Genomic DNA, 19,431 nt, shown 5'->3' on the forward strand with positions numbered 1-19,431 from the left:
CTTTGCTGCCTCTAGCTGCCTTGGCAGCAGAGTATGGGGAGTGACCCCTGAGAGCCATACACCCCACCCATCGCCAGGGACACCCCAGCACTTCCCCTATCAACAAAGGCCAAGTATAAATTCCACTACCAGCTGGGCACAGTGGCTCATGCCTGTAATCCCAGCACTTTGGGAGGTCAAGGTGAGTGGATCACCTGAGGTCAGAAGTTCAAGACCAGCCTGACCAATATGGTGAAACCCCATCTTTACTAAAAATACAAAAATTAGCCAGGCATGGTGGTAGGCGCCTGTAATCCCAGCTACTCTGGAGGCTGAGGCAGGAGAATTGCTTGAACCCAGGAGGCAGAGGTTGCAGCGAGCCAGGATCGCACCACTGCACTCCAGCCTGGGTGACAGAGCAAGACTCTGCCTCAAAAAAAAAAAAAAAAAAGCCATTACCATCACTGTAACTTCATCTTGCCTACAAGCACCATCTATTGGCTGGGAAGTCAAACCATACTGTCCATCACAACTTCTGACATTAGTGTACAACAGCCAGCTGTCACTCACAAGCACCACCTACTGGCATGCTTGGTGAACTGCCCAACCCAATGTAATTCCTGCTGACAGAGGTGCTGGAGAACAAAACATGGCTCCCAAATGCTGGAGAACAAAATATGGCTCTCTCTATCTTTGTTAGAAACAGTGAACCTGATCACACATACAGCACACTGCTACTACAACCTACAAACAGCTAGCATTAGAGAAAACCACCACACTATCTATAACCAACTAATTCAAAGAGATTTGGCCGCCTAAAACCACATAGAAGAAAAGCCAGCATATACAACAGTCGCACCCTCAACGAGAGAAGAAAAAAACTCACCCAAATGAAAGTAAATTCAAAAATAAAAAGTGACAGTTTCTACAGATAAGAAGGAACCAGCACAAGAACTCCAGCACTGTGAAGAAACAAAGTGTTGTGATACCCCCAAAGGACCACACCAGCTCTCTAGCAATGGGTCCTAACCAAAATGAAAACTTTGAAATGACAGATAAATAATTTAAGGTATGGGTTGTAAGCAAGTTCAGTGAGATCTAAGTGAAAGTTGAAAAATAACACAAAAAGGCAGAAAAACAGATCAGGAGTTCTGTTTTACTGAAAAAAAGCAGTTATGTTTTATTGAAAAACAGAACTTCTGGAAATATAAAATACACTGAAGGAATTTCACAATACAATTGAAAGTTTTAACAAGACTACACCAAGCAGAAGAAAGAATTTCAGAGTTTGAAGACCTGTCTTTCAAATTAACACAGTTAGACACAAATAAAGAAAACAGAATTTTTAAAAGTGAACAAAGACTTTGAGAAATATGGGATTATGTAAAGTGATCAAACTTACAACTTTTAGGCATTCCTGAGGGAAAAGAAGAAAAAGAGGTTTGGAAAACATATTTGAGGGAATAATTCAGGAAAATTTCCCTGATCTGACTACAGATGTAGACATCCAGATTTAAGAAATGCAAGGAATATCTTCAAGATAGCCTACATGATGAATATCATAAAGCCATGTGGTCATTAGACTATTCAAGGTCAACATGAAAAAGCAAATCTTAAAGGCAGGTAGACAGAAGCATCAAATCACTTACAAAGGAAATCTCATCAGACTAACAGCAGGCTTTTCAGTAGAAACCTTACAAATCAGAAAAGATTGGTGGCTTATCTTTAAGCTCTTAAAAGAAAAAAAAAAATGCTAGTCAAGAATTTTATATCCTGCCAAGCTAAGATTCATAAATGAAGAAGAAATGAAGTATTTCCCAAATGAGCAAATGCTAAGGGATTTGTCACCACTAGACAGGTTCTATAAGAAATGGTCAAAGGAGTTCTAAACATGGAAATGAAAAGGTGATATTTGCCATAATAAAGGCACACATAAGTAGAAAGTTCACAGATCCCATAAAGTAATTACACAGTTTAGACCAAAGCAACTAGCTAACAAAACTATGACCGGAAGAAAAAAAACCTCACATATCAATATTAACCTTGAGCGTAAATGGCCTATATACTCCACTTAAAATATAGAGTGGCAAATTTGATTAAAAAAAAAAATGACCCAACTATCTACTGCCTACAAGGGACCTCCCAAATAACTAAAGACAGACTCAAGGGAGTAGAAAAGGATACATCACACAAATGGAAAAAAAAAAAAAAAGCAACCCAAGCAGCCATTTTTATACTGGATAAAACAGACTTTTAACCAACAACAGGAAAATAAGAGAAAAGGGATATTATATAATGATAAAGGATTAAATAAAGCAAGAAGATTTAACGATCGTTAATAAATAGCACCCAACACTGGAGCACCCAGATTCGTAAAATAAATACTACCAGACCTAAGAAAAAAGGCTGACAGAAACACAAAAATAGTGGGGACTTCAACACCCTACTAGCAACACAAAACAGGTAATCAAGTCAGAAAGTCAACAAAGAAACTCTGGACTTAAGTTGGACTCTGGACAAAAAAGAACTAATAGACATTTGCAGAACACTCTACCTAACAAACACAGAATATACATTTCTCTCATCTGAGCAAGGAACAATCTCCAAAACTGACCATACGCTTGGCCACAAAGTAAATCTCAATAAATATTAAAAAATCAAAATCCTATCAAGCACCATCTTGGACCACAGTGGAATAAAATTAGAAATCAATACCAAGAGGAACTCTCAAAAATACACAAGTACATGGAAACTAAACAACTTGATCCTGAATGATTTTTGAGTAAATAATGAAATTAAGTCAGACAGAGATGCAACATACCAAAACCTCTTGGATTTAACAAAACCAGTGCTAAGAGAAATTTTTATGGCATTAAACCCCTATATTAAAAATATAGAAAGATCTCAAATTAACAACCTAACAAGGAACTAGAAATGCAAGAACAAACCAAACCCAAAGCTAGAAGAAGAAAATAAATAACAAAGATCAAAACAGAACTAAATGAAATTGAGACCAAAAAAATGATACAAAGGATCAACAAAATTAAAAGATGGTTCTTTGAAAAGATAAATAAAATCAATAGACTAGTAGCTAGTTTAACTAAGAAAAAATGAGAGAAGATTCAAATAAGCACAATCCAAAATGATAAGGGTACATTAAAACTGATACCACAGAAATATAAAGAGATCATCAGAGATAACTATGAACATCTCTGTGTGCACAAACTAGAAATCCTAGACACAATGAATAAATCCCTGGAAACATACAATCTCCCAAGGTTGAACCAGGAAGAACCACAACCTATTTATCAATTCCTTGTTGTTAGAAATTGTCATGGTTCATATCTTCTAGTATTGTAACTGTGAAGAAACAAGCCACTTTATATGTACATCTTTGTACACTTGTCCAATTATTTATTTTAAAAATCTTGTGGAACTGAAATTGCTGAGTTAAAGGTTAGGCTTTTCATACATATTTCTAAATGGCTATTCATATTATTCGCCAATTTTGAGTACCAAGCTCTGCCCCAGTTGTAGAGGTGTACAAGATTGACGAGATGGTGATTCTCAGGTAATTTGCCTTCTATTAGGATGGATAAATTTTGGATTAATAAATATAGGTATGATTTGTGTTTCAGAGAGGGGAAACACAGGGCATTTTACTTGCCTAGCAGAAGTGCCTCTCTGTTCAGTTCAGGCAATGCTTTACTAAGAGATGTTTAAACTGAGATCCTGCACAGTACAGGTTACACAGGAAAAACATGTTTCAGAAAGAGAGAAAACAGTATAATAGATGAACCAGGGATAAGACACAATATGCCATTTGGGGAAAATAAGTAAAGCCCAGTTTGGCTAAAGCCATCTGTACGACAGATAAAAAGTTAATATCCTTACTATATGAAGAATTCTTACAAATCATAAGAAAAGTTTGAACATATCAGTGGGAACAGACAATTCACCAAAAAAGAAATATAAATATATAATAATTTTAAAAGTTCAATCCCATTACTAAAAAAATTCAATTAAAAATTAAAAACATTTTTTAAATTTTTGCCTATGATACTAACCATGTTTTAAAATAATCAGCATCCAAAATGGATAAGGGGCATTGTGAACAACAATACATGGTGGCTAAGAGCTTGAATTGAGAACCAGACTGCCTAGATTCAAAACCTGCCTGTTACTAACACCATAAGACAAGGAAAGAAAAATTAAAAATTAAACATTTTTAAAAATCTGCCTGTTTCACTTACCACCGATATGATCTTTGGCAATTTGCATAATCTCTATGTCTTAGTTTCCAAATCTACAAAATAAGACTAATGCAACCTCCTAAGTTTACTGTGGAGATTAAATAATATATGTCAAGTGATTACAGCAGCACCTGGAACACAGTGAGTAACCAGTAAATGCTGTTATTATTATGTGACCTTGCTCAATGACTTTCCATGCCACCATATCCACCCACTAAATCATTATAGATATTTTGGCTTATTTTTAATTGTACAATCTGACACTGGTACAATACTAAATTGATTACATAGTATATGTTAATATAGAACATGTTCGTTGCTGAAGTCTTACATATTAAAATATATGTCAATGATAGGATAAATTCCTTGGTTATTATTTTTTGAAACATTTTCTTAATATTTCTTATACATTTTTTCTAAATGCACTATAAAATGTCTTTTTAAGCTTTCAAATTCTAAAGTAAAATATTCCAAAAACAAGACTTGGCATTACATTTAATTATAGATTAATATGGAGAAATTACACCTTACAATTACAAATTACAACATTGTAACAATATTGAGGATGTCCCATATCCATGTTTATGTTATTTCCCTTATTTTACTCTTATATCTGCACACAAAAATAAATACAAAACCACAGCAGTATATTTTGTAGTTTTACATATATAGGTCATGCAGAGGATAAAACTTTGTGCATGAATGTATGTGTATGTGTGTGCATGTATATTCATATAGGACACACAAGAGATAAAACACATATTTACATTTTATTTATACATACATGCATACATATATTTATGTATAAAACAAATTACGTGGGAAATCCCAAAAAAAAAGTCAATAATATTGGAATAAATGCATAAGCATATCACTTTCAAAAACAACTCCATTTTAAAGAAGAAACATATTTATTTCAAAATATGACTGTGTTTAGCTAAAGATGAAGCTTGTTACTTTATAGTTAAACTATTTATTAGTAGCCTGTAAATATAAAGTGTCAGGAATTTTTTTAAGTAATAATACTTGCCCGCTTTACTGATGAAATTATCATTTATATTCACATACACAAAAACACCCAACTTTCTATTTCCTAACTTAGCTTATGAAAAATTCATAGAAGTTATAGGATTATTGTCTTAGATATCATGGCATTTGGAATTCTACTTGAAATACTTTGTTTATAATGGATAATAAATATGCATAGGATAAATGGGTATCATCTAACATGATTCTTTACAAGGCAAAATTTATTCGTTAATCATTCCCCTTCCTGGTTAACTTTGTATTATCTCTTGCTAGAAAAAAACAAAAGGGCAGCCTCTGGGTTCCGGCACATAGGCTGAAACAGGCTGTACAGGAATCATGAAGAATTGGGCTGCACTGCCCAACTTCTATTCTGTCATTTAACAAACCCATTGTTTTGCCCAAAAAAGTCTAGTGAGTCAAAAGGGGGACCAGGTGAAGTATAAGATAAATCAATGGGAAAAATCTGCACAAAATCCATCTGAACACTGGACCAGATGCGGACTTTCTGTGACGGTAAACATTTCGGGGCCTCTCCTTTGCATAGGCCACCATGGTTGCATGATTATTTTTGTAAGCTTGTAAAGATATTTTGTATTTTTATTCTTAAACAGGAACCTCCTCTCTCCCATATTAAATAAATCTCAGGCCTCACAAAACCTGAATCCACTCCTGCTCTTCACTCTTCTAACAATCACCTCCTGCCCTTAATTTTTTGAGACCTCTCACTAAACAAATGTAAAGGGAATACATTCTCTTGGCATTGTCAGCATCTCCATGACTGTTGGATATCTGCATCCCATCGCCCTGGTAACCCAAAGGAAAGAAGAAGGATGAATAACTTCCAACTCATTTAAACTTAATTAGAAAGAGAAAAGGATAGTTTGAGTGAGGGTGGGGACCGGGGGAGGGACCTAATTTTATTGCACAGAATGTTAACGACCAAAAGATATTTGCGTGCTACAAAATATATGTCAATATTATTTTAAATTCCTAGCTACATTTAAGGAATAGACCAAGAAAGACCTCTTTTGTATAATCATCCCCCTTATTCTAAAACACAGCTACTCTCAAACGCAAAGAAAGGAAAAGAGTGGGCAGTAGATGCCTCACACTGTCTCTAAAGTTTTATTTTGGTTACAATTTCATAGCAGGTAGATGAGAAAAATGCTAACATTAATGAGGAAATATAACTATTTAATAAATGACATTTGTTTGAATGTAACATTAGAAAATTCAATCCTTTCAAGAGCAGAAGTTCTAGGAACACTAAGCTTTCCTTCACAAAGTAAGGTATAAATTGAATAAAGTGGGTTTTTTTGTGGGAGGAAGAGTAGCACATCTTTCATATCTTGCAAGTGCAGGTGCAAAAAAGGAGAAAGTTGTGAAAAACAAGTGATACAAATAATGATTTAAGAGACCACTGAAGTTGGAACATTGTTGAATTAATATTTTCTTTAAACTGGCATGAAATATGTTTCTAGATATTTCTTCCTCATTTTTAAAATTTATTCATATTCGATATGAAAATAACCGAGACTTTCAAAAGATAACATAGTTATATTCAGTATTTATCACAAAGTTTTTGTTCTGCAACATTTGCATGTCTTCCTAATTTTTTTTGATGCTAGCCCAACCAGCCCCCACCTTCTGTTAAATGATGCTTGTCAGGATTTCTAGTTCATCTCCTTTGTTTCAGTGAAGTGTACTGTTCTTTTTTCTACACTCAAAGCAATGATATGGGGGATATAAAACTACTGAAGTTCTATTTTATTAAGGAGTTTTATTTCAATTTCAGATAATTTTGAACAATTCATATTCTTTATACCTGACCTGCTTTGATAAATACATTATTAGGACATATGGATAATGTTATTTTTACTATTTACTTATTTTTCTGTCCCTTATTCCAAGTATATTTAATTTACTAAGTTGACAGGGCACATGGCAAGTTATAAGATGTGAACACATTGTGATTTTTATATTAAAAAATTCCAATGACTACCTTAAGATATTCTCCAATGACTTAGTATTTCCATTTTAATTTTCAGAGCATCTTTAACCTAAAGTAACTCTCATACGGTGGTGGTACAGACTCCTCATTTCCCCCAATAGTTCTTCTCCTTTTCCATAATAAAGAACTCTTGGCTTTTTAGTTAGACCCATAGACACCCAGAATAAGAACTGCATTTCCTAGCTTCCATTGCATCTTCAAGCAGCATGTGACTGGATTCTAGCAAGAACATATAAGCAAAACCTTTCTGTAAAAGTAGTTGGCCCACATATTTTCCTCCTTTTTTGATCAATTTCCCCCACCCCCCCGCCACCGCCCCCCGGCCTTAGAAAACGTGAATGGAGCAGTGAACTAGGACCATAAGTAGACGCTAGGAATGGAAATCTACACATTGCCAAACAAAAAGGGAGGAGGAATCTGTTTCCCAAGAACATTGTGGAACAGATATTTCTTACCAGCATTGTACTGCCTATTTTGGAATTTTACCTGAGATGTAAATAAATTACTCTCATTTAACTCACCAGTATTTTGGGTTTCTGGTACTGAAAACTGAACATTGCCATACCCGATATGTGGTATTGTACCAGCTAATTTCCTTGGACATAAGTGCCAAATACAAAGATCCCTCTCTAGCATGTAGGTCCTATTAAAAGTTTCTGTATAGATAAACATTCTTGCACAGTATTTACAAGCTTTATAATGGCAATGAATTTATATTTATATCTGATATCAAATACTGCAAAGCTGGAGTTACTACTACTAGCTACAGAAAAAGCAGCAAACCTATTCGAGAAGAAAACTACTTTGGAACTATACTCAAAAGTTAAACCCTGCACATGACATTCCGATCAGATATGAGTCTTTAAATTACTTGGTTATCAATTGGCCAATAATTTAATTCCATCATAACCTTTGAGGACATAAACTAGATAGATATGTATAAATAAAATAATCAGGTCCAAAAATCATAATGGAAAGCCAATAATGTGGCTAGTTGAACCATTCATTCATTTATTTAATGGGCATATGTTAAAATTCTTTGTACTATTTCTTGTGCCAATTTATTCATACACATATAAATAAAACATGTCCCTCCTAGGGTATTGCATTTTTATATTTAAAGAGAAACAGAATTCATAAGCGAAGGATAAATAAATACTTTTCAGGCAAGCAAATGCTAAGAGTATTTGACTACCAGACCTGCCTTACAAGAGGTTCTGAAGGGAGTAACATGGAAAAGAAAGACCAACACCGACCACCAAAAAAATTCACCTAAATACATAGACCACTGACACTATAAAGCAACCATACAAACAAGTTTGCATAATAACCAGCTAACAACATACCAGGATCAAATTTGCATATGTCAATATTAACCTTATATGTAAATAGACTAAATGCCCCAATTAAAAGGCATAGAGTGGTGAGTTGAATAATGAAGCAAAACCCAACTGTATGCTATCTTTAAAAGACCCATCTCACATGCAATGATACCCACAGGATGAAAATAAATGGATGGAGAAAAATCCATTAAGCAAATGAAAAACAGAAAAAAAAAGCAGGCATTGCTATTCTAGTTTCAAACAAAACAGACTTTAAACCAACAAAAATTTTAAAAGATAAACAAAGAAAGGCATTGCATAATAGTAAAGGGTTCAATTCAACAAGAAGACCTAACTCTCCTAAATATATATGCATTCAACACAGGAGCACCCAGATTCATAAAGCAAGTTCTTAGAGACCTAGAAAGAGATTTAGATAACCACACAATAACAGAGGGAGACTTCAACAGCCCACTGATTGTATCAGAAAGATCATCAAGGCAGAAAACTAACAAAGATATTTAGGACCTGAACTTGACACTTGACCAAATGGACCTAATAGACATCTACAGAACTCTCTATTCAAAAACAACAGAATATACATTCTTCTCATTTGCACTTGGCAGATGATCTAAAATTGACCACATGCCCAACCATAAAGCAATCCTTATCAAATTCAAAAAAACTGAAATCATACCAATCACACTCTTGGACAACAGTACAATAAAAATTGAAATAAATATTAAGAAAATTGCTCAAAATCATACAATCACATGGAAACTAAACGACTTGCTCCTGAATTACTTTTGGGTAAGCAATGAAATTAAGGCAGAAATCAAGAAATGGTTTGAAACTAATAAGAGCAAAGATACAAAATACCAGAATCTCTGGAATACAGCTGATGCAGTGTTAAGAGGGAAGTTTATAGTGTTAAATGCCCACATCAAAGAATTAGAAAGATCTCAAATTAGCAACCTAACATCACATCTAGAGAAACTAAAGAAACAAGAGCAAACCAACTCCAAAGCTAACAGAAAACAAGAAATAACCAAAACCAGAGCTGAACTGAATGGAATTGAGCTATGAAAACCCATATAAAAGATTAACAAGTTTAGTTTGTTCATTATTTAAAAGAATAAATAAAATACATAGACTGTTCATACTAGACTAATAGAAAAAAAAAGAGAAAGAAGATCCAAATAAACATAATGAGAAGTGACAAAGGGGACATTATCACTGACACCACAGAAATACAAAAAAATCTCAGGGACAACTAACATCTCCATGCACACAAACTAGAACCCTAGAAGAAATGAATAAATTCCTAGAAACATATAACCTCTCATGATTGAACCAGGAAGAAATTGAATCCTGGAGCAGACCAATAATGAGTTCCAAAATTGAATCAGTAATAAAGACCCTACCAACCAGAAAAAGCCCAGGACCAGATGGAGTCACAGCCAAATTCTATCAGATGTATAAAGAAGAGCTGGTATTATTCCTACTGGAACTATTCCAAAAAATTTAAAAGGGATTGCTCTGTAACTCATTCTTTGAGACCAGCATCACCCTGATACTAAAACCTGATAGACAGACAGAAAGACACACACACACACACACACACACGAGAAAACTTTAAGCCAATATTCTTGATGAACATAGATGCAAAAATCCTCAACAAAATACTAGCAAACCAAATCCAGCAGCACATCGAAAAGCTAATCCACCATGATCAAGTAGGCTTTTCCCTGGGATGCAAGGTTGGTTCAACATATGCAAATCAATAAATGTGATTCATCACACAAACAGAACTACAAACAAAACCATATGATCATCTCAATAGGTACAGAAAGGCTTTTGATAAAATTCAACATCCTTCATGTTAAAAACCCTCAACAAACTAGGCATCAAAGGAACATACTTCCAAATAATAAGAGCCATCTATAACAAACCCACAGCCAACATCATACTGAATGGGCAAAAGCTAGAAGCATTCCCCTTGACATCCAGAACAAGACAAGGATGCCCAATTTCACCACCCCTATTTAACATATTTCTGCAAGTCCTAGCCAGAGAAATCAGGCAAGAGAAAGAAATAAAGGGCATCCAAATAGGAAGAGAGGAAGTCAAATATCTCTGTTTGCAGATGACATGATTTTAGATCTATAAAACCCAATAGTCTCTGCCCAAAAGCACATTAAACTGATAAACAACTTTTGCAAAGTTTCAGGATACAAAATTAATGTACAAAAATCAGTAGCATTTCTGTACACCAACAACATCCAAGCTGACAGCCAAATCAGTAATGCGATCCCATTTACAACAACCATAAAAAGAATAAAATACCTAGAAATCCATTTAACAAGGGAGGTGAAACATCTCTAAAACAAGAATTTCAATACACTGCTCAAAGAAATCAGAGATGATATAAACAAATGGAAAATATTCTATGCTCACGGATAGGAAGAATCAATCTTGTTAAAATAGCCATACTGCCCAAAGCAATTTACCGATTCAATGCTATTCCTATCTAACTACCAATGACATTCTTCATAGAATTAGAAAAAAAATTGTTTTAAAATTCATATGGAACCTGTCTACAGCCATACCACCCTGAATGTGTTTAATCTTGTCTGATCTTGGAAGGTAACACTCATATGGAACCAAAAAAAAAAAAATCCAAATAATCAAGGCAATTCTAAGCAAAAAGAACAAAGCTGGAGGTATCACATTACCTGATGTCAAAAACAGACACATAGACCAATAGAACAGAATAGGGAGCCCAGAAACAATGCTACATACTTACAGCCATCTGTTTTTGAGAAAGTCGACGAAGACAAACAATGGGGTCTGAAATCCCTGGTCAATAAATAATGCTGGGATAACTGGCTAGCCATATGCAGAAGATTGAATCTGGACCCCTCCTTTTCACCATATACAAAAATCAACTCAAGATGGATTAAAGATTTAAATGTAAAACCTAAAACCATAAGAACCCTGGACGATAGACTAGGAAATACCATTCTGGACATAGAACCTGGCAAAGATTTCATGATGATGACACTAAAAGCAATCACAACAAAAATAAAAATTGACAAACGGGGCCTAATTAAGCTAAAGAGCTTCTGCACAGCAAAAGAAAGTATCAACAGAGTAAACAGGCAACCTACAGAAAGAGAGACTCTATTTGCAAACTATGCATCCAAATAAAGGCCTAATATCCAGAATCTATAAGGAACTTAAAACAAGCTAACAAGGAAAAAACAAACAGGTGCATTAAAAGGCGGGCAAAGGACTTGAACAGACACTTTTCAAAATAAGCCATAAATGAGGCCAATAAATATGTGAAAATATGCTCAACATCACTAATTATGGAGAAATGCAAATCAAAACCACAGTGAGATGTGGTTTCATCTCACACCAGTCAGAATGGCTATTATTAAAATGTCAAAAAATGACAGAAGCTGAAGAGGTCACAGAGAAAGGAGAAAGCTTATATGCTGCTCATGGGAATGTAAATTAGTTCAGTCATTGTGGAAAGTGTTTTGGTGATTTCTTCAATAACTTAACATAAAATTACCATTTGACCCAGCAATCCCATCATTGGGTATATACCCAAAGGAATATAAATTGTTCTACCATAAAGACACATGTATGCATATGTTTGTCACAGCTCTATTCACAGTAGCAAAGACATGGAATCAACCTAGATGCCCATCAATGGTGGACTGGATAAGGAAAATATGGTACACATACACCATGAAATACTACACAGCCATAAAAAAGAACTAAATGATGTCCTTTTCAACAACATGGATGAAGCTGGAGGCCATTATCCTAAGTGAACTAATACAGGAACAGAAAACCAAATACTGCATATTTTCACTTATAAGTGGGAGCTAAACATTGAGTACACATGGACACAAAGAAGGGAACAACAGACACCGGGACCTACTTGAGGGTGGAGGGTGAGGATCGAAAAACTACCTATGAGGTACTATGCTTATTACTTGGGTGACAAAATAATCTGTATACTAAATCCTTGTGATACCCTTGTGATTAAATTATAAATTATAAAGGCTATGCGTTGAGAAAGACAATATTTCTTCCCTTATACATAATGTTCAAGTTGCTGAATGACTGACCAGGATATTTCACCAGAATTTAGATTGAAACAAAAAAGGCTGGAAGTTTCAGGGACAGAACTAAGAATTTGGCTATGAGAGAGTAAATGTTAAGGCTATGATTAAAGAATATCTAAGCAGGCAAAGATCCAAATCAAGAACATTAACAAAGGCCGGTTGGAGTTGGCAAGTTCCTTGGAATCTAATTAGAAATCAGGTAGGTCAGTTATCTGGGAGGACTTAAAGCCATGCTGGAAGACAGAGGCTGAAAATTAGAGTTTCTGGGCAACGCATCAGAAAATCAAGCCAAAAAGCAAGGCTCAGATTCCAAGTAGGTGGCTTTAGTAATAGGCATAGGAAATCAACAATATAAATGAATTATTGAGCTAAAGATTCAGTGAGCCTAGGGCTTTCTATGTGTTTAGTCCAGGGCTGGAATTTGTCTCATAGCAAGAGACTGGCATGAAATTTCAGATACCTTTCACTTGGAAGAAAAATTAAGAGAATGAAGAATAAGGCAATTCTTGATACAGGGATCCAAACTCTAGGTATATTAGACTTTCTTGAGCTAATTTATGAACATGATAGAGTTTTAGCAAATACAGGATTATAAAATTGTCAAATTAGGATCTGTTAAAATCAATAGTTGGCTCAATTTCATGAAGACTCTGATATGACATTTTTACTTTGGTAGAATTAAATGTTGCTGACTAGTCTTGTGTCTTCAAAAGGATAATGCACAATCTAAATTATTGCTGAAAGCCTGAAATAAGACATTTGGTTTCACATGTGAGAATATGGAGTTTTGCTCTTACGCTCTAGATCTGAGGGGACAAACCCTTCAACCCAAGAGGTTGAGCTACCTTGGGTCATAACAGCCACTGTGATTGCTGCTATGAGAAAAAGGCAATCAGTATGCAGGAATAGGCAGTATAATTAGTTCTCTACATCAACACACAGAGATGCTCAAGCTTTTTAACAGACACTGAACTCATTTACACCCAAATCTGCTTATGTACCTCAATGTAGGATTGAAGTCTACCAGAGTTTCCATAGAAATTTCTATCTTACCCAAATTTTACTTACTCCTGAAATTTCATTATCATTAAAAAATATATAAAATGGTAGTTTTTAAATTTAGATTTATAAAAAGAGGCAGAAATAGATTTTTCCATCCATGCATAGTTAAAATTATAGAGTGAACTCTAATTAATACATATGTGATTAACAGATAAACTTTAACTTGTTCTGCTATGACCAGCATAAAAAAATAGTCATTTGAACAAGCAATACAGATGAAGAGATAATTCTATAAGAAAATAAATAGAAAAACATTCCTAAAAGAAAAAAAGAAAAAGAAGAAGAATCTAAAGTAAAGGGGTAAAATCACAAATGGGATTTCAGAGAAGCAGAAGTGTTCCAGGCAATGAAGGATGATTGAAGACTTGAATTAAAAACAGATTCAACCGACAAAAAATACATTTTGTGAGGAAGGACAGATGTAATGGCTTGGGGGGAGAAAGGAAGTAAGCAATGGAGCAGTGAACAGGAAAGAGTGACTCAGCCATGTAGTCACAGAGAGGTGATCTAAGAAAAGATGAGGTTGGAAAGCACAAAATGAAGGAACAGAGACTGACTTTGCAAGTCAAGCAGGAAATTTCAAATTAGTTTCAGAATTTGATTAGAAATAAAATGGTAGCTGATAGATAATTAGCCCTCCCCTATTCTTAAAATCCTTAAGGTTGGAAGAGGGGAGTTGGCAATAAACTAGGGAGAAACTCAAAGAAATTAACAACTGTCTACACGTAAGAAAGCCTAAGTAGGGAAAGATTTGAAGAAGGGACAACTCATCAATCACCTAATTTATTTATTTTAAATTTATTGTTTATTACTATTATTATTAGAGATAGGGACTCACTGTGTCACCAGGCTGGAATGCAGTGGTGTAATCATAGCTCATGACAACCTCGAACTCCTGGGCTCAAGTAATTCTCCTGTCTCAGTCCTGAGGAGCTGACACTACAATCGAGTCACTACGCTAGCTAATCACCTAATTTAGCATTTTCAGTATGCAAAGTACTTTGGCATGGGTCATAGCCTTAGGTTCAAGCCTTGGTTTCACCTCTTACAATATCATCTCATGAAGTTCTTGGTTTCTTTGGGCAAAAGAATCTTCATCTATAAACTGAGGGTAACATATATTTAACAGAATATCATCAGAAATAAATCCAATAAATTGTGCTAATGTTCTGGATAAACTGATGCTTATTGTTATTGAAAAATAAAAGCAGGTGGCCGGGCACTGTGGCTCAAGCCTGTAATCCCAGCACTTTGGGAGGCCAAGGCGGGCAGATCACGAGGTCAGGAGATCAAGACCATCCTGGCTAACACGGTGAAAACCCATCTCTACTAAAAATACAAAAAAATTAGCTGGGCGTGGTGGCGGGTGCCTGTAGTCCCAGCTACTCGGAAGGCTGAGGCAGAAGAATGGCGTGAACCCGGAAGGTGGAGCTTGCAGTGAGCAGAGATAGACTCCAGCCTGGGCGACAGAGCAAGACTCCGTCTAAAAAAAAAAAAAGGAAAAGAAAACTAAAAGCAGGTATTTATTTTAGAGTATTTTTAAGCAAAAGAGGAAACTACTTAGAGAAATTGAGTCCTATGCTCATAAGAAAATAGTGACAGAGCTGACATTCACCCAAGGCATACAGCTATAGAGGCCATGATTCTAAACTATTTGTTTATACTGCCTCAGTCCCTGATTTCAGGGAATTTACAATCTAGTTTGAAGTAAAATATATGGAATACTGAATAATAAGACAACAAAAACCTTATCACAAAGGAGCCTGTGATCCCATGTTAGATGACTGCTAGAGACAGGGAACTTTATCCTGGGATAGTGTTAGAAGACCTCTTAGAAGAGAAAAAACATTTATAATAATGGTTGGAATTGGCCGGGCGTAGTGGCTCAGGCCTGTAATCCCAGCACTTTGGGAGGCCGAGATGCGTGGATCACAAGGTCAGAGAGCGAGACCATCCTGGCTAACACGGTGAAACCCCGTTTCTACTAAAAATACAAAAAATTAGCCGGGCGTTGTGGCGGGCGCCTGTAGTCCCAGCTACTCGGGAGGCTGAGGCAGAAGAATGGCGTGAACCCGGGAGGCGGAACTTGGCAGTGAGCCGAAATCGCGCCACTGCACTCCGGCCTGGGTGACTGAGCAAGACTCCGTCTCAAAAAAAAAAAAAAAAAAAGAATGGTTGGAATTGGCTAATAAGAATGATGAATAAAAATAGAAGAACAGGAAAATAATGAGGCAAAAAAAAAGCACAGATATTAAGATTACTTAGTCCCATTTATGTTAAAGAAAAAGCTCAAAAATAAACTTTAATAAAAATTATAAATACTGCTTTCATTAAGCTATATAATAATGATTAGTATTTATTTCTATTGAATATAGTAAATAATTATTCAATTCCAACATTAGACTATAGGTCCTAAAATTGTCGTTATTTACTATTTGAAGGATATTTTGAAATAAATGATTCTGGGATACACCAACCAGAAACCAAAAAGTCAATAAAAGAAAATGTAAACCACAATAAATAAACTATAACTTTTAATAAAGTATTTTATATTTAGACAAAAATAACACTATTAGTAAATAATCTTATTTTAGAATATTACTTCCTGCTTTTAATGCTTATTTCATATTTAAAGTTTAACAAAATTATATTCAGTTTCAAAAAGACTTGTGTTTCTTGGCCTTGAAAGAAATTATAAAAAGAAAATTTTAATCTTAAGACTTTTTTATACTATTAAAAAAACTTAAAAAAAATAAAAAAATAAAGATAAATGATTCATGAAAAAAAAAAAACTGTTAAGCCTTACTACAAAATAGTCTTACAAAGTATAAAAACTGCATTGTATAATCTGTATTTATTTTGTGGGAATTTTGAAAAGTCAAAAGTCAAACTGGGCCAGGTGCGGTGACCCATCCCTGTAATCCCAGCACTTAGGGAGGCCGAGGTAGGCGGATCACCTGAGGTCAGGAGTTCGAGACCAGCCTGGCCCACATGGTGAAACCCCATCTTTACCAAAAACACAAAAGTCAGCCGGACATAGTGGTGGGTGCCTGTAATCCCAGTACTCAGGAGGCTAAGGCAGGAGAATCACTTGAACCTGGAAGGCAGAGGTTGCAGTGAGCCGAGATTGCACCACTGCACTGCAACCTGGGGGACAGAGTGTGACTCTGCCTCAAAAAAAAAAAAGTCAAACTGGAAATACAAGTATAAAATACCATTAAAAAAAGATAGGATTCTGTGTCTATGTTAAAATTAAGTTTACCAAAACTTTAAGGTGCTTTTAGGCAGCAAACATCTGGAATAAATTCCTGCTCACTTTATCTCTCTGCACCCTTCTTCTTTGCTCTTTTGGCTCCTATCCAAAGTGTGAGCTGTGAATATTATCTCTGTGTACTACAAGAGTGAGAAATATTGTTCAAGATTGTCTCTGGGCATCTTTTGATTTAGACCTTACTATATTATGACCAACATATTTTTTCCACTAAAACATTTCTTATGAAAATGCATAAAATACAGGGCAGGAATAATGCATATCACTATTAAAACCATGATTAACATTCATGATCAGCTTAGCTATGTATTTTCCTGGCGGGACTTACTTCCCTAGAGGACTTATTTATAGGAATGGGAAGTTAGAGAAGACCCTGTCATGACTTATGTATTAGTTCAGATACTTAAGTAACAAGCGACAAAAACCAAACCTGGCTAACTTAAGTAAAAGAAAACATGATATGAGCAGCTCATAGGACCTAAGAGAGAGCTGAAGAAAAGAGATGGGAAAAGTGAAACCAGATAATCCCCAAAGGTCTTTCTAATTCCACATGACCACCACTGCTCAGATATGAACCTGAATTTTCATCACGTCAAGAATACAGATAATGAAGCAGAGTTAACATAAAAAGAGCAAAAGCAAGGTACCATTAGAAAAAAAAAGAAAGAACAAGGTTTGAGTAGCAAAAAATAACAATAATGATAGCCACAATACAGAGTCTTTATAGAGGGTTCTCAAAGGCAGCAGACCTGGCCAACTCCTTAGTTACTATTTCAACAATGGTGAAAATGACTGAATATAAAATATACTAACCAGAAACCAAAATTTAATAAAAACTGTATGCCAAATAAAGACAATAGTATTTTTTAAAATTACAACAATTTTTTTTTAATTAATGGATAGACAAAAAAAAAAAATACTATTGGATAAGAGCACAGACTCTGGTGCCAGCTTGATTTTGCAACCCTGAAAGAGCTACTGAATCTCAAACGATTTATGTAACTTTTTGTACCAAAAATCTTGTTTTCATCCCGCCAGACAAGGCAATATTCCTGAGATGAGTGGTATATGTCACACTTACAAATTGCTCTACAAACTTGGGGTACACCTTAGGTCACTTCTTTTTTATTTTCCCAATTAATTGCTTAAGCACGTGCCTGCCATTTTGGTAGTAAGTTCAACGTTTTTCTTTGAGCTCCACCTTGTCCCTGAATTTTTCAAAATCCCTGGCTTTACCCAGTAGAAGAGAGGTTCATTCTGCCTTTTGCACTCAAGCAGAAAGGGAGCTGGTTCTGCAATTGCTTCTTTCTGCTACATGGTGTTGCTGTTGACAGTTGGTCCTATAGCCTGGCAGATAGCGAACGTCTAGCAGTGACACACACCCCTGCTTAGGCTGTGCAGGTCATGAGGAAGGATGAGCTGATTCATCAGGGGTTAAACTCCGCTGAAATTGCCAATACTTGGTTCCCAGTGTCTCCTAGGACTGTTTCCATTCTCTACCACGTTAAGTACTTAAAGACACAGAATCACTGTCTTTCTTCCCTCCCTAAAGATCTGGGAGTGTTTTGCTTTGAAATACCCCAGATCCAAATGTTCTGATTACATCCTTTTCCCTCTGATAAGGGGGCTTCTCAAATATTTTTCTAAGGAGCAATACCCTCAGTGTCTCCTGGGCATTACCCCCTCCCACCCTCCTTTCACACACACTTCTGAAGGACAGCATTCAGTGTCTTCAAGGTGATTCATTGGCCTAAAGAAATTCCCCAGATAATGAAGATAATAACTTACAATTTCTCTATTGAGTCCACGTTGTCTTTGAAATCAGTATAGGCACAATTAGTTTGTTTTCTATGTAATGCCACAAAATCCTCATCCGTGAGTACCCATGCTAAGTAAGTTGTGTGAACTTTTCAGTCACTTCTTGTTGCATGCAGAAAAGAATCCATGACTTATAAAACCCAACGTGATTTGGTTTTCTGAATCTTGTCTCATATTGTGTAACACCTTGCCCCACTAACATTAGCCTTTTTCTTCTTTGAATGTGCCAAGCTCACATCCTGCTAATAGCCTTGAACTTGATGTTCCCTCTGAAGAGTTTCCCATGGCTGGTTCTAACTCTTCACTTCCCTTTTCTTTTTTTTAACTTTTAATTTTTGTCAGTACATACTAGGCATATATACATATGGGGTACATGAGATGTTTTGATACAGGCATGCAGTGTGTAGCAATTACATCATGCAAAATGGGGTATCCATCTCCTCAAGAATTTATTCTTTGTGTTATAAATAATACAATTATACTCTTTTAATCATTTTAAGTGTGCAATTAAATTATTATTGACTAGAGTCACCGTGTTGTGCTA

At 35.5% G+C, this 19,431-nt stretch overlaps 1 protein-coding gene across 4 annotated transcripts in view; it reads right to left on the reverse strand.

The window, feature by feature from the left end:
• Positions 1-19,431, reverse strand: part of PUS7L (pseudouridine synthase 7 like) — a 95,548-nt gene that overhangs the window by 9,673 nt on the left and 66,444 nt on the right. For 2 of the 4 annotated variants that reach the window (XM_032173755.2, XM_032173751.2), the window contains exon 11: positions 5,224-6,065. The exons of the other annotated variants lie outside the window; for them this stretch is intronic. In XM_032173755.2, the coding sequence (XP_032029646.2) occupies positions 5,946-6,065 (120 nt within the window). In that variant the 3' untranslated portion in view covers positions 5,224-5,945. Of the gene's footprint in view, positions 1-5,223; positions 6,066-19,431 lie in introns of those variants that run through there. 4 annotated transcript variants of the gene reach the window in all.

This window comes from Hylobates moloch, unplaced genomic scaffold (assembly GCF_009828535.3).
Source record: "Hylobates moloch isolate HMO894 unplaced genomic scaffold, HMol_V3 SCAFFOLD_13, whole genome shotgun sequence".
Lineage (NCBI taxonomy): Eukaryota > Metazoa > Chordata > Mammalia > Primates > Hylobatidae > Hylobates > Hylobates moloch.